This window comes from Chiloscyllium plagiosum, chromosome 17, assembly GCF_004010195.1.
Source record: "Chiloscyllium plagiosum isolate BGI_BamShark_2017 chromosome 17, ASM401019v2, whole genome shotgun sequence".
Lineage (NCBI taxonomy): Eukaryota > Metazoa > Chordata > Chondrichthyes > Orectolobiformes > Hemiscylliidae > Chiloscyllium > Chiloscyllium plagiosum.
This window is the reverse complement of record NC_057726.1, coordinates 8,250,104-8,265,945: the sequence shown is the minus strand read 5'-3', so window position 1 is coordinate 8,265,945 and position 15,842 is coordinate 8,250,104. Positions and strand designations below refer to the sequence as shown.

Sequence of the window (15,842 nt, the reverse complement as noted above, 5' to 3'; positions counted from 1 at the left end):
GACTAGTGGTATTATCGCTTAACTGTTAATCTAGAAACCCAGGTAATGTTCTGGGGACCTGGGTTTGAATCCCACCATGGTAGATTAATTCCATGAACACAGGTAGTTAAGAGTCTAATGGTGACAATGAAGTTGGATAGAGCTCTTAAGGATAGTAGAATCAAGAGTTATGGGGATAAGGCAGGAACAGGATAGTGATTGAGGATGATCAGCCATGATCATAATGAGTGGTGGTGCTGGCTCGAAGGGCAGAATGGCCTACTCCTGCACCTATTGTTTGTTGTCTGTTATCGATTGTCTTAAAAGCCCATCTGGTTCATTAATTATCTTTAGGGTAGGAAACTGTCCTTACCTGGTTTGGCCTTAACTTTAACTGTCCACACCGCAGGAATGAATGAAAGAAGATTACACTATCTGTCTCAATTGCTCTCTTCATCTCACTTGCTCAGACCTATCTCCCTTGGTGCATTCCATTTTCTCAGGTTTAATCTAATAAAGTCATCAAATCTGATGTTATCTGGCATGCTTAACTCAATTAAGTCAGACAGCAACTCTCTGACACATCTTGCTAGCTGCCCCTGAACCCTGGCCCTGCCTTCAAACATTAAACCATCATTTGCAGGACTTACTCTCCTGACTTTCAAGTTTTTTTATCTCCTGCTCCAAACAGCCTGTTTCTATTTCCTCAGAAGTGGGACACTCTATTTGGACACATTGCTTCAGCCTATTCCTGCCCCACTGACTTACCCATACATTAATAGATGATTACAGCAAAGAAACAGATCATTCAGCCCATTGTGTCCATGTTGGTTAACAAAGATCTGACAGCACCAATCCCATCTCCAGCTCTTGGTTTATAGCCCTCAAGCCCTATGGCAAGGTGGTCGTATATGTAAATGCTGTTTAAATACTACGGGATTTTCTGATTCAAACACCCTTACTGATGGTGAGGTCCAAACTCCTGAAAAGGTTCTCACCAACTCTCCAAGTAGCTTTTTACTTCTTACCATAAATCTGTGCCCTTCCAATAATGGAAAGATTGCTTCCCTATCCACCCTGTCCATGTCCTTGAAGACCTCATGCACCTCCACTAGGTTACAGCCACTGAGAGAATGTGAGGACTGCAGATGCTGGAGATTAGATAGAATTCGAAAAGTATGGTGCTGGAAAAACACAGCAGGTCAGGCAGCATCTGAGGAGCAGGAGAGTCAATGTATCGGACATAAGACCCTTCAAGGTCTTATGCCTGAAACGTCGACTCTCCTACCCCTTGGATGCTGCCTGGCCTGCTCTGCCTTTTCCAGCATCATATTTTTCAACTTCTATCAGGTCTCCTGTAAATCTTGAACTATTCCAAGGAAAATAACCCCAGTCCATCTAGTCTTTCCTCATAACTTAAACCATCCAGTTGAGGCCACATGCAGATAAATTTATTTTGCACCCACCTGAGCTCAAACACATCTTTCTTTTATTGTGGTGACCAGAGCTGCATGCGGCACTCCTGTTGTCATTGAATCAGTGTTTTCTACAGTTCCCTCGTAATCTTTATATTCTATGCCTTGGTTTATAAAGGCAAGTATTCTAAATACATTCTTATCTCCTTATCATTCTGCCTTGCTACTTTCAGAGATTAATGATTATATACACTAAGGATCCCTCTGACTTTAAGTATTTTTCAGAGTCATAACATTCCAAGTGTAATCCCTTGGCTGTTCGGTTGCTCCCAGTGTATTATTTTACACTTTTCCGGATTCACTTGTCATTGTGCTGCCAATCTGACAGTCCATTGATATCGCTGAAAATGTGTTGCTGGAAAAGCGCAGCAGGTCAGGCAGCATCCAAGGAACAGGAGAATCGACGTTTCGGGCATAAGCCCTTCTTCAGGCTTATGCCCGAAATGTCGATTCTCCTATTCCTTGGATGCTGCCTGACCTGCTGCACTTTTCCAGCAACACATTTTCAGCTCTGATCTCCAGCATCTGCAGCCCTCGCTTTCTCCAGTCCATTGATATCGTCCTGGTTATCCTTGTCTCTATTTTTCACTCCATCAAGGGATCCACCAGCATTTCAATCCTGTCCCCTAAATCTAAGTCTAAGTCAATAACGTACACCATGAACAGCAAGGCCCCCCAGCAGTGAGCCACTGGAAACAGACTTCCAGTCAGAGAAGCATCCCTCTATCATCACCCTCTGCTTCCTGCCGCTCAGCCAATTTTGAATCTAATATGTCATTTGCATCATTTCCCATGGGCTCTTATGTTCTGGATCAGTTCAGTCATGAGGGACCTCATAAAAAGATCTTGCTAAAGACTACAACAAATGAGTTGCCATAATCAACACTTCTAGCTAGCTCTTCAAATAAAAAACCATATTTGTCAAGCACGACTTTCATTTAAAAAATATAAGCTAACTATCCTTAATTAGTCTGTGTCTCACCAAGTGCACATATATAGTGTCCCTCAGAATTCTGTCTAATAACTCCCTCATTATCAAGTTTAAAATTACTAATTTGTAGCTTCTGGTCTGTCCCTTGCTTCCTCTTTTAATAATGGGACAATGTTAGCAGTCTTTGGCACCTCATCTGAGACCAGAGAGGATTCAATAATTGCCTGTTGGGCCCTGATATCTCCTTCCTTGCTGCCCTCAATAGCCTGGGATACATCTCACCTGGGAGTAGGGCTTTATCCACTTTTAAGACTGTTAAACCCTCCCATACCTCTCCCCTCTCAATGTTAATTTCTTCTCACATTTCCCAGGCCTCCACCCGATGTCTATTCTTGCATCATCCTTTTCCATTATGAAGACTGACACAGAGTATTCACTGAGGACTGTGTCCACATCTCTGTTTATTATGTATACATTAATGTATAATGAGCATACTCTTCCCCCAGTATTCAAATGCCTCTTTGGGTTTCCTTCTATTCTATCTGCCAACATTTTTTCATGCGTTTGCTTAGATTTCCTAATTTCCTTTTTAAGCCCCACCCGAACTCTTTATATTTTGCTAGGGGTTCTGTATTTGCGTATTTGGTATGTGCCATAAGCTTCTCTTTTTACCTTAATCCTAAAGTATACGTCCCTTGGTATTCAGGATTCTCTGCTCTTGGACCCATCTTTGCTTTCAAAGGAATATATTTGCTCTATACTCTTGTTTATTTCCTCCTTCAATGTCTCCCACTGCTCAGGAACAGTTTCATCTGTGAGGTGTTTCCACTTCGGCCAAGTTGTATCTTTTCTTATTATAACTAACCTTTCCCAGTTCAGAACTTTTATTTCTGGCCATCTATCAACAATACATTCCCCCCTTAATCAATTGCTTCTGACCTACTTCCTGACTCTTCTGGTGCCCTGTATCACTGCAAACACTGTCCAACTTCCTGCACACCCTTCCCCCACTTTTTACAATGGGCATCAAATCTCACTGCATCTCTATCCCTAAACAGGACAATCTAAGCACCCTTGAAACCCTATATGAATAGGGGCCCATTAAACCACCATTCACCACCAAAATTCCCTGTACGTTGCACAGCTGTGGGTGCAACTCTCCAGGTTTCAAGACCACTCTTAAAAAATCTTTAACACAAATATTGAAAAGTCAGAGAGAGGACATGTGCTGTTTGTAGTCATTCTCCTCTGAGATACTTCTGTTTCTCTACCCATCTTGATCTGCAACTTCCAAAAAATCAGTGATCTCTCTAAAGATAATACCTTTCCATTTTTCTGCATGGACTATAATAGTAAAATGACTATTTCAAAAGTTGAAGGTGTATTGCACTTTTTAAAAGCAAGTTATCTGGCGCTCATTGTAAATGCTGTTTACACAGCTGTTTGTTCAAGCAGTAAGGAAAGGTCTAATTACAGAAAAGCTGAAACCAGTGGGAATATATGGATAAAACTTTGGCCAACAATAAATTATTGATCAGTCTGAGAAATGGTGGCCATTTCTCACCAATAGTGAGAACAGTCCCAAAAGACTGAAAGAAACTATCAAGATAACACCCTTATTCAAAAAAAGAAGAGAAACAGAAATCAGGCAAATACAGTTCGACATCGGTCATTGGGAAAATGTTATAGTTTCTAACATATAATATAATATATATAATATAAAAAAATAACATTTAGAAAAACATTCAAACAAAACAAACAGAATCAGCATGGCTTCATGAAGGGGAAATCATGCCTGATTCATTTGTTACAATTCTTTGAGGGGATAAGAAGCGGGACAAGTAAAGGGGATTAAGCAGATGTAGCATATTTAGATTTTCAAATGGCATTTGATAAGATACTGTACAGAAGGCTACTTTGTAAGATAAGAGGCGATGATCTGGGGAGTTGATGATTCACTAACTAATAGAAGACAGAGATGTGATAAAAGGCGCATTTTCAGGATGGTGACCTGTAACAAGCGATGTACCACAGTGATCAGTACTGGGGCGATAATTATTTATACCGTATATTAATAACTTGGATGACAGAAGATTGTAACTGCTACTATTTATCTGCTTAATTCACTTGATGACTAAGTCATTCCTAAAAAAGAACTTAATCAAGCTTCACACTGAGCTTTCATTAAATATTTGCTATGGTGTGAATGTCCTTATCCTCCACAACATCATTCTGTAAAAGGTTTATTTCTGAAGGAAATGACATATTCTGTAGAAACATTCGCGCCACAAAAAGTGCCAATGAATGATAATCTCCCACAGGTGAGAATCTAATCATCGCTCCATAATGTTCAATGACATTACCACCACTGAATACCCCACTGTCAACATTATGGAGTAGCAATGCAGAATGAAGTCAACAGCATGGTTCAATTCTAACACTGGCTGAGGTTACCATTAAGGACTCTCCTTTCCAAACTCTCCCCTCGCCTGAGGTTTATATTCCCCTCAGGTTAAACCACCACCAGTCATCTCTCTCTCTCTCTCGCTCTCTCTCTCTCTCTCTAATAGAGAGCAGTCCGAGGATCAGGTAAGACTATGGCAACTTTTCATTTCCCTATGGATGCGAGAGCAGGTCAGAGATGAGAATTCTGCAATGATTAACCCTTCTATCTCCTCTGTATCTGTCCAACATCTACAAGGCACTAATCAGGAGTTTGGTGGAATACTCTCCAATTGCTTGGATGCAACATAAAAGCAAGAAGTTCAACACCACCCAGGACACGGAAATCCGTCACCTTCGACACACATATTCTTCCAATCATTGACCAATGCAGAGTGGCAGGAGTGTGTGCCATGATAAAGGTTCCTTTGGACACACCTTCCAAACCTGTAATCTCTACCATCTGAAGGGACAAGGGCAGCAGATGCATTGGAAGACTACAATCTGCAAGCTCCTCTAAACCACATAGTACCCTGACTCAGGACTATATCAGCACGCTATGGCTTTCACGAGGTCGACAGCCTGGAATTGCCTCCCTAACAGCATTGTCGCAATACCGACAACCACATGAATTGTGGCAATTAAAGAAAACAGCCCACCACCAGCTTCTCAACAGCAATTAGAGTCAGCCAGTGAATGCTGGCCTAGCCAGCAACACTCACATTCAGTGAATGAATCAAAAATAAAATCATTTAAATTACCCCATCTTTAACAATAAAGACCTGCATTGATAAAGAACCTTTAGAGCTGGGTAAGATCTTAAGGTGGCTTACAGGGACATTGTCATACAAAATGTGAACATGAGTAACAAAAGCTTAATCAGAGAGATAAATTTTGAGGAACATCTGAAAGGGAGAGTGGGAGGGAGAAAGGCAGACAGACACAAAAGGAAATCAAGAGCGAAAGGCGAGACAAGAGAACCCTGCCAATGGAATAATGAAGGTCAGAGGTGCACAGAAGATAAGAATTGCCAGAGTCCAGGATCTTGATGATTTGGATCTTGGAGCCTTGAGATAGTGAGACTGATGTATGAAGAGAGGTTGCATCCTTTGGATTACAGTCAGTGGTATTTAGAAGAATGAAGGGGGATCTGTTAGAAAGCAATCAAATTCTAATCATGATTTGAAGGTGCCGGTGTTGGACTGGGGTGTACAAAGTTAAAAATCACACATCACCAGGTTATAGAGCAGCAGGTTTAATTTGGAGGCACGAGCTTTCAAAGCGCTGCTTCTTCTACAGGTGGGTGTGATGAACCACCTGATGGAGAAGCAGCACTTTGAAAGTTAGTGCCTCCAAATAAACTGATGGGACTATAACCTGGTGTTGTGTGATTTTTAACTTAGTTAAATTCTAACAGGACTTGATAGGGTAAACACAGCAAGAATATTCCTGAGACTGTGGAGTCCAGAACAAGGAGGGCACAGTCTAAAGATACAAGACCTTTTGTGACTGAGGTGTGGTGAAAGATCTCCACCCAGAGAGTGGTGAGCCTGGGAATTTTCTACACTGAAAGCAGTTGAGGCTGAAGCATTGAATATTTTCAGCAAGTTAAATCAAGTTAGATACCTCAAGTTAGATTAAAGCAAATTACTGTGGATGCTGGAATCTGAAACCAAAAAGAGAAAATGCTGGAAAATCTCAGCAAATCTGGCAGCATCTGTAAGGAGAGAAAAGAGCTTTGACAAAGTCAGTTAGACTTGAAATGTCAGGTCTTTTCTCTCCTTACAGATGCTGCCAGACTTGCTGAGATTTTCCAGCATTTTCTCTTTTTGATCTCAAGTTAGATGTTCTTTTTAAGGTAAAAGGATTTAAAGGGTACAGGAGAAAGTGGAAGTTAGATACCTCAAGTTAGATTAAAGCAAATTACTGCGGATGCTGGAATCTGAAACCAAAAAGAGAAAATGCTGGAAAATCTCAGCAAATCTGGCAGCATCTGTAAGGAGAGAAAGTCAGTTAGACTCGAAATGTCAGGTCTTTTCTCTCCTTACAGATGCTGCCAGACTTGCTGAGATTTTCCAGCATTTTCTCTTTTTGATCTCAAGTTAGATGTTCTTTTTAAGGTAAAAGGATTTAAAGGGTACAGGAGAAAGTGGAAATTGGGACTGAGTTGGATGGTCAGTGGAAACATACAAATGTGAGAAGGAATAGGCCATTCAGCCCTTCAAGTCTGCTCCACCATTCAATCAACACCACTATTCACCCAACTCATTACCTTGTTTCCACTTTTTCCCAATACCTTTTGATCCATTTAACCCTAATTCCTCCCTGAAAACATTCAAGACATGATCAGATTGAATGGTGGCTTGAAGGGCAGAATGGCCCACCCCAGCTCAACTTTTTGTGCGCCTATGTTGTGGTGCTAGATGGGGTTACAGATATAGAAGGAGGAGGTGGAAAGAGGCAAGCCATGGAGGGATTCAATAAGGAAAATGGGAGACTTAAGACCAAAATATTGCAAGCAGTAATGTAGATCAGTGAGCACAAGCCAGGAATAACCGGGTAAATGGGGTTTGGTGAACAGTGATATTGTGAAACAGACTCGAGACTATGAAAAGGACTATTTATGACTGAGTTAATGCCATGTGGAAAAAATGGAAAGACACGAAGGTGCTTTTCCTTCACTGGACATGAACTGCACTCACTCACCAACAGAGGACATCTCTGGCACTGTCACATGGTAAGGTTCATCTGGAAATTCAGGGGCATTGTCATTGATGTCTTGAACCTTGATGATGAACTCTGATGGTGGCTCCAGAGGTTTGTCAGTGTCCCGGTCAATGGCCTGTGCAGTCAGCGTGTACTCAGCTTTCTCTTCACGGTCAAGCCTCTTCATGGCGTGAATGTCCCCCGTCTTGTCATTGATCATGAAGATTGTACCAGCACCTTCACCCGACAGAATGTACTTGACATTTCTATTCGCTAGGTCGAGATCTGTATGCAACTAGAGAAGGAATGGAGAATTAGTGTTAAAAAAAATCTTCTTTTTATTCTTAATGTAATGATGTAGTTTCCTTCCTTGCATAAACACATGGAAAAAAAAACAAATGGGAGAAGGAATAGGCCATTCAGCCCTTCAAGCCTGCTCCACCATTCAATCAACACCACTATTCACCCAACTCATTACCCTGTTTCCACTTTCTCCCAATACCTTTTCATCCATTTAACCCTAATGCCAACTGAAAACATTCAATGTTTTGACATCAACTATTTTTCTGTAGCAGAGAATTCCACAGAGTCACCACTCTTTTGATGATGAAATTGCTCCTTACCTCATTCCTAAATGGCCCACTCTATATCCTTGGCCTGTGACCGCATGTTCTAGGCTCCCTTACCACTGGGAACATCCTTCCTGCATTTGCCCCGTCTCATACTGTTCGAAATTTATAGATTTCTAGGATTTCTTCTCAACTCCAGAAGTAATTGATCCAGGAAGATCTCAAAGGTATTTACAAAATATCAAGAAGCCTGGATACAGCAGATGTGGAGAATATATTTCCACTAGTAGAAGAGACTAGAATTCGAGGGTATGGTCTCAAAATGAAGGGATGACCTTTTAGAACTGAGATGAGGAGAAATTTTTTTAGCCAGAGGATGGTTAATCTGTTGAAATCATTGTTAGAGAGGGCTGTGGAGGCCAGGTCATTGAGTGCATTTAAGACAGAGAGCAGTAAGTTCTTCCTCTGTAAGGGCGCAAAGGTTAGGGGGAGAAAGCAGGAAAAAAAGGGTTGAGAAACAAATCAGTCAGCAACAAATGGTAGTCTAGACTTGAATGGCCTATTTCTGTTTTCATTTTGATGGTCTTATGGTCTGTCTTCATACTTTAGTCCTGCCAAGGCTGGATATTGTTTTTAACAATAAAGAAGTGATTTCAACCATAAGTTGGATGGAACTACCAATCCTATTCTGCTGAAGGCATTAAGCTCCTTCCTATCAGAAGGATGTTGTGAAACTTGAAAAGGATCAGAATGTTGCTAGGGTTGGAGGGGTTGAGCTATAGGGACAGGCGGAAGAGGTTGGGGGTCTTTCCCCTGGAACATTAAGGCTGAGGGGTGACCTTATGGACTAGAGGGCACAGGTTCGGGGTTAAAGGGGAAAGATATAAAAGGGGCCTAAGGGGCAACTTTTTCACGCAGAGGGTGGTGCGTGTATGGAATGACTTTTCCAGAGGCAGTGGTGGAGGATGGTACAATGACAACATTTAAAAGGCATCTGGATTGGTATATGAATAGGAAGGGTTTAGAGGGATATGGGCCAGGTGCTGTCAAATGGGACTAGATTAAGTTACAATATCTGGTCGGCATGGACGAGTCTCTATGACTCTAAGATAATAATAGTTAATATTGAACAGATCATGGATTCTCTGTACGACATTCGCTGAACTCATCAGGCCTTTGTGCCAATAAGTGTCCACATTGGAGAATGGAGAAATTCAGCTGCCTTGAGAAATTCATCACGATGACTTGACAGGTCATGAAAGTATGCTTGAGTGAGTCATGTGTGGTAAGTCTTCTAACCCATTCCCAATCACTAACAGAGTTAAACAGGACCAGTTGCTAGCACTCAACCTCTTTCTCCTATTTTGGGAACATGGAATAATCAGAACATGAGAACAGGAATAGGCCATTCAGCCCCTTGAGCCTGTTCAAGATCATATACAAGATCATTGCTGATTTGTCATCTAACTCCATCTACCTGCCTTTCCTCCATATCCCTTTTTACATGAACTTACAAAAAAACTATCTATCTTAGATTTAAAACTAAACAACTGATCTCGTATCAAATTCCATTTGTGGAGCGAGTTGCCAAACATCCACCCCTCTTTGAGTGTAGAAGTGCTTCCAAATATCTCCTGGTCTTAATTTTTATACAATGCCGCACAGTTCCAGAATCACTAACTAGTGGTAATAGTTTATCTGTATTAACCCATTTTTCTTGTTAACATCTTGAAGACTTCGGTCAAGTGACCCCTTACCCTTCTGAATTCTGGAGAAATTGATGTAATTAGTATGTTCCCTCCTCATAACTTAATCCCTGAAGTCCAGTTGTCATTCTTGTACACTGGTGGTGTACTCCCTCCAAGGCAATCTATTCATCCTAAGGTGTGGTATCCAGATCTGTTCACAATACTTTGACGGAATCTATCCAGGGTTTGTATAACTGCAACATAACATCTGCAACCCTGTACTCCAGTCCTCTAGATTTCAAGGACAGCATTCCCTTAGTTTTACCGATTATTTGCTGCCCATGTTCGAGGCATTTTAAAGATCTGCGCCCCTAAACCCGTATGTTGTTTTCAACATGTGTTGTACTTACCTTTGTACAAAATAGAAAGAACCCTGATCTATCTTTTTGTGGACCAAAATAAATAACCTCATTTTCACATTGAAATCCATCTGCCACAGTTTTGCCCATTCAGCAAGTCTACTATACCCCTTTGTAATTTTATGCTATCCGCTGCCCACTCTCTACAATGCTGCCTAACTTTGTGTCATCAGCAAATTTGGATTCATGACATTTTATGCCTTTATCCAAGTTGTTAAATTATGTAAATCATTGAGGCCTAACACAGATCTTTGTGGGACACCATTGGTAATGTCCTGCCAATTTGTGTATCTTTTCATTATCCCTACTTTCTGTCACCTATTACTCAACCAATTTTCCAGTTGTGTCAGTAATTTGCCCTCAATTCTGTGGGTTTCTACTCTAGGTAACAGTCTCTTATGTGGGACTTTATCAAGTGCCTTCTGGAAGTCCATATAACCAGCATCCATAGGCATCCCTTAGTCAACTCTTCCAAAAATTGAATGAGGGTCATCAAGCATACCATACTCTAAATGAAGCCATGCTTAGTCCCCATGATTAACTGAAAACTTTTGAGGTGTTCAGTTACTCCATCCTTGATTATAGATGCCAACGATTTCCCTACCACAGATGTTGGACTAACTGGCCCGCAGCTCTTTGGTTTTCCTCTTCCGTCCCTCTCAAAAATGGACTGACATATTTTCCAAGCCAGTAGATCAACTCCTGAATCTGGGGAAATGTAAAACCTACAGTTATGGCATCTGCAATCTGCTCCCCTACTTCCTTTAACACCCTCAGACAGAAATAGTTAGGTCCTGGGGATTTGTCTCTCTCCTAGGTCCATTAACTTCCTAATTACTTATGCTTTACTTATGTTAATTTTATTCAGTCCCTGTCCCCAATCCACTATTAAATTCCTGAGGGCTCTCAGGCAGCTAACCACCCTTTCCACTGTAAAGATTGAGACAAAGTAATTAGTCAATTTATCTGCCATTGTCCCATACTCATTGAGATCGCTTTTAGTAGTTCATATAAGCTGCTTTGTGGGCCCTTTGCTGGTATTTGTATTCTTCCCATTCAGCAAGATCTGAGCTTTGTTTTTGGCATTATTGTAAGGCCTTTCAGATATTTCTTTCATTGCCCATGGCTGTTTTGTTTTCTGTGAAGTGAAGCTTTTCCCTCTCAGGGGTATAAACTAGTTTTGTGTTGTGTAAAATGTTTCTTTAAACACCTTCCACTGTTCTGCAGTTGTTTTACCCATGAACAGATTTTCGTAGTGTACTACGGACAGTCTCTGTCTCATCTCATTAAAGTCAGCCTTACCTAAATCTAAAATTCTAATAGCTGATTAGTGCTTGAAAGCTTCACTGAATTCAATCATGTTATGATCACCATTTGATAAATGTTCATGCACTTGGCTCATTATTAAATTCAATATTGCTTGTCCCCTTGTTGCATCCAGGACATATTGTTGTAGGAAATTATCCCAGACGCACTTCAGAAATTCATCACCTTTCTAACATGTGCTTGTTTGCTTCTGCCAATCTATGTTAAAGTTAAAATCCCCTATTAATACTATCCTTGACTTTGGTACACACTTATCTAATTTCTGCATTTGTACAATCCAGCCCTTCATAACTGTTAATGAGAGATCTGGACACAACACCCATTCCAGTTTTAGGGCTTTTACTGTTCCTCAGTTCCACCCACATAGTCTCCACTGAATGTTTTCCCTTCATTATATCCTCCCTCACCACTGAAGTAATTTTGTTTCTAATTAAAAGTAATTTGGATGAGTACATGAATAGGAAGGGTTTAGAAGGATTTGGGCCATGTGCTGGCAGGTGGGACTAGATTGGGTTGGGATATCTGGTCGACATTGACGAGTTGGACCGAAGGGTCTGTTTCCGTGCTGTACATCTCTATAACTCTATGACTCTTTAATCAATAACACCACTCCACCTCCTCTGTCACTTTCCTTACCCATCCTGTAAATGTTATCAACCTGGTGTATTTCATTGCCAATACAATCACCTACTACCATATCTCTGTAATGGCTAGTAAACCATAATCTCCAGTGTCAACTTGTGCCTGAAATGCATTTGATTTATCCTCTACACTCTGTGCATTCCTATATAAGATTCTTATTTGGGCCATACACTGTAACCTATCCTTTAGCACTGATGATATATTCACCTGTTTATCATTTCTCTCTTTTCGTTTTGTCAATATACTTCTAATAGTTTCACCATTTCCTGGCAAAGCTGAAGTAGGATTCCTGATTGCTTATTTATTTTCTGTACTGTAATTTGTTTCCTGATTGACTTCTCCCAGGCCCTACACCTATTTACTAGTTTAAAGTCCTTGTGATCACCCTATTTTGCCTTTCATTGTGATCATGGTCCCTGATTGGTTCAATTGGAGCCCATCCCAATGATACAGTTTCCTTGTGTCCTAACACTGATAGCAAAGCCCTACAAAATGGGACTCCTCTTACTCACATCACTCCTTTGGCAATGTGTTTACTTCCCTAATATTCTTACCTCTTTGCCAATTTGCACGTGGCTCAGGTAATAATCCAGAGATTATCACCTCTTGAGGTCCAGTTCTTTAATTTTGTTTCTAATTCCTGATAATCCCCACACAGGAACTCTTGCCTGCTCTTGCCAATGTTGTTGGTCTCAACATGAGTGACAACAAATGGATTTGTCCCCTCCCACAATGGTATCATTTCAAGCTGGTTCAAGATGGCCCTTACCTTAGCACCAGACAGGCAATACGCCATGCAAACCTCTCCATCCTCCTTACAAAGGGTGTTATCTGCACCCCTAATTTTAGAATCCTCTACCACTGTCACTTTTCATTTGGTTCCCATTGCTTGTGCCCATAATGCTCACCAATCCCTTCCATGATGGTGATCCTGGTATAAAATCAAATATTATGTGGATGAGAAGGTGCTCAATCTGAAATGATTCCAGCTAAAGGCCAAGGACAGATTCCATGACTTCCAGTTTGCTAATGACAGTGCAGGTACTACAGGGCAGGACATGTAATGTCACATGGACCTGTTCTCTGGTGCGTTTGGGATGTGACACCCTCTGATCATCATCCATGCTGTACATCTCTATGACTATCTGGCAGGTGGGACTAGATTGGGTTGGGATATCTGATCGGCATGGATGGGTTGGACCGAAGGGTCTGTTTCCATGCTGTACATCTCTATGACTCTATAAAGAAAAATGAATAATGGACCAGCCTGCTCCAGGAGACTTCCATTCTGAACCCAAGGTCCATGCTCAGTACCTGTCAGCAGTAGATACATTCACTTATCTAGGTAGCACAGTCTCTTGAGTTGTCTTAATGACCATGAGACACATGCAATACTTGCCAGGGCAAGAGTAGCCTTCAGCAAACATTGAACATTAATCAGAGAGTAAACAGTAGCAATGCTAGCCTATCAAACTGTAAGTCTGTGGTGAAATAATCTTGCCCTTTCTGCTCTATGTGTGAGACACATCGACTGGGTACCAGTGTCATGCCAAGAAACTCAACAACTTTCGCTTTAGCTGCCTTTGGAAGCTTCTCGAGTTCAGATGGCAGGACAAAATGTCAGATGCAGAGGTGCTGTCCGAAGCTAGCCTGCCGAACATTCAAGCCATGTTGAGAGGGTCTCAAATGTGCCAAGCTGGTCCTGGAGCAAGAAGGTCTTGACACTCCAATGTGTTGTCCCAGTGAAGTGTAACAAAGGCCACCGTCACTGAAAACAACAGGCTTAGGACAGGGATGGCCTGATATAATGTGGTTTAAGTTGCTTAATAATTGTATCGTGCTGCATGATGCAATATAGAAGAGAACCATTTTGGAATATTAAATGCATTGTAGTTCCTTTACTCGTGCAAGTACAAACAGCAGAGAAATTAAAGAAAATGCAGAGATTAAAAATGCAGTTTTCCTCGGTGTTTGAGCAGTGAAATGTTTCAAAAACAACGAGCTTCTTCTGTGAGTCTCCAACACAATGGGGCCTCGATAATGACATGATGATGTGACTCACACAAGTGAAGCAATGACATGAGATGCAATCAGAAAGAACAGGCTCTTAAAATGGGGGATGGAAGTTTAAATGAGGAGGGGGGACAAAAATAAAAGCAACTTTAATGTAAAAGGGGGAGGATTAAAAGAAGGACTCCCTGCATATGCCCTCAGAACCATGCTAAATAATCCAGATGATAAACATGGACATCTTCATCTCAAAAGACAAAGGCAAAGTTTAAGACTGGAGTCGATAGATTTTTGAGGGAAAGGAATCAAGGGGATCAGAGTGAAAAGTTGGGTTGATGCAACAGTTCAGTGACTATCTTGAATGGTGGAATAGAGTCTGATGGATCAGGTGGCTAGCTCCTGCTTCCATTTTCTATTGTTGTTTGTGTTTGGAATTGAGTAATGTGGCAGTGCTTATCACTGGGTAAATATAGGCATCTATGTGGTACACATGAGACTAGTTACATAGATCCAGGCAATTGTCTTCTCTGCAAAATATAGCGACTAGTAGAAAGTGTGGATTGCTGGAGATCAGAGTCAAGATTAGAGTGGCACTGGAAAAGCACAGCTGGTAAGGCAGCATCCGAGGAGCAGGAGAATCGATTTTTCGAGCAAAAGCCCTTCATCAGGAATGAGGCTGGGAGTGGAGAGATATCTCTCCTGCTGTGCTTTTCCAATACCACACACTCGACTCTAATCTCCAGCATCCGCAGTACTCACTTTTGCCCTGTAAAATATAGCGTTTAGACTGTTGCATTTTTACATGAATCCAGCATCTTTGAACTTTTAGTGAACCAATTTATTGAATTCAGCATCACAGTTGACCTTGATGAGGTGAGCACGCATGACTTCAGTGTCATTAGCTCTATCGTGTAACCAATCAGCTACTCTACAGAGAAACAAGCTTCATTTCACAAACAAACTGCTCCCTTTGAAAAAGAATCCAGAGGACTGCTTAGACAGATCCTCTGATCACTTTGGACACCAAGCTCCACATTATTGACCAAACAACTGACAAGCCTAGCATTTATTACCAAATAATGATGCTGTGACACTCGTTCAATCTGTCACGGGCCTTAATTATGTGTTCATTATTAATTGTCTGTACTATCCATTGAGCCAGTTAACTCCAAGAGGATAAAAAATTATGAGAAGACAATATTGTAAAAGGGGATTATTTTTGCTGTTCAGAATTTTGCAACAGACTCGGATACTTTCAAATTTCAAAGAGCCGGACCTATTTTAGTGCAGAGCTCTCTCATTTCACACAAATGCTTCAACTCAATTTTGTCTCCAAAGGACATGTTCTATTGCATGAGGAAAATGTTTGCAGCCTTTGATTTGTCTGTCCTTCATTTAAGTGTGAGGTTGCCAACAAATTAATGCCAACTCTGTCAATTTTGACAGCCTATTTGTCATGTGGCTCTATAGACATGCTGAGAAATACAGACACTTGCAACTTACTTTAATCAAAGCTTGAATTTACAATCAACAACGATACACTTGTTTATAAATCAAACACTTCTTGTCTTTATATGTTTGCACAATCAGGTACAGTCATATCTACTGTGCCAGAACATGAAGGAAATAAAAGCTGCATTTATATAGCAACATAT

The 15,842-nt window shown here is 41.0% G+C and overlaps 1 protein-coding gene across 1 annotated transcript in view; it reads right to left on the bottom strand.

Moving 5' to 3' along the window:
- The window catches only part of LOC122558714 (cadherin-8-like), a 309,702-nt gene that overhangs the window by 216,296 nt on the left and 77,564 nt on the right, over nt 1–15,842 (bottom strand). The window contains exon 3 of the mRNA XM_043707506.1: nt 7,534–7,828. Coding sequence (XP_043563441.1) covers nt 7,534–7,828 — 295 coding nt within the window. The remainder of the gene's footprint in view (nt 1–7,533; nt 7,829–15,842) is intronic.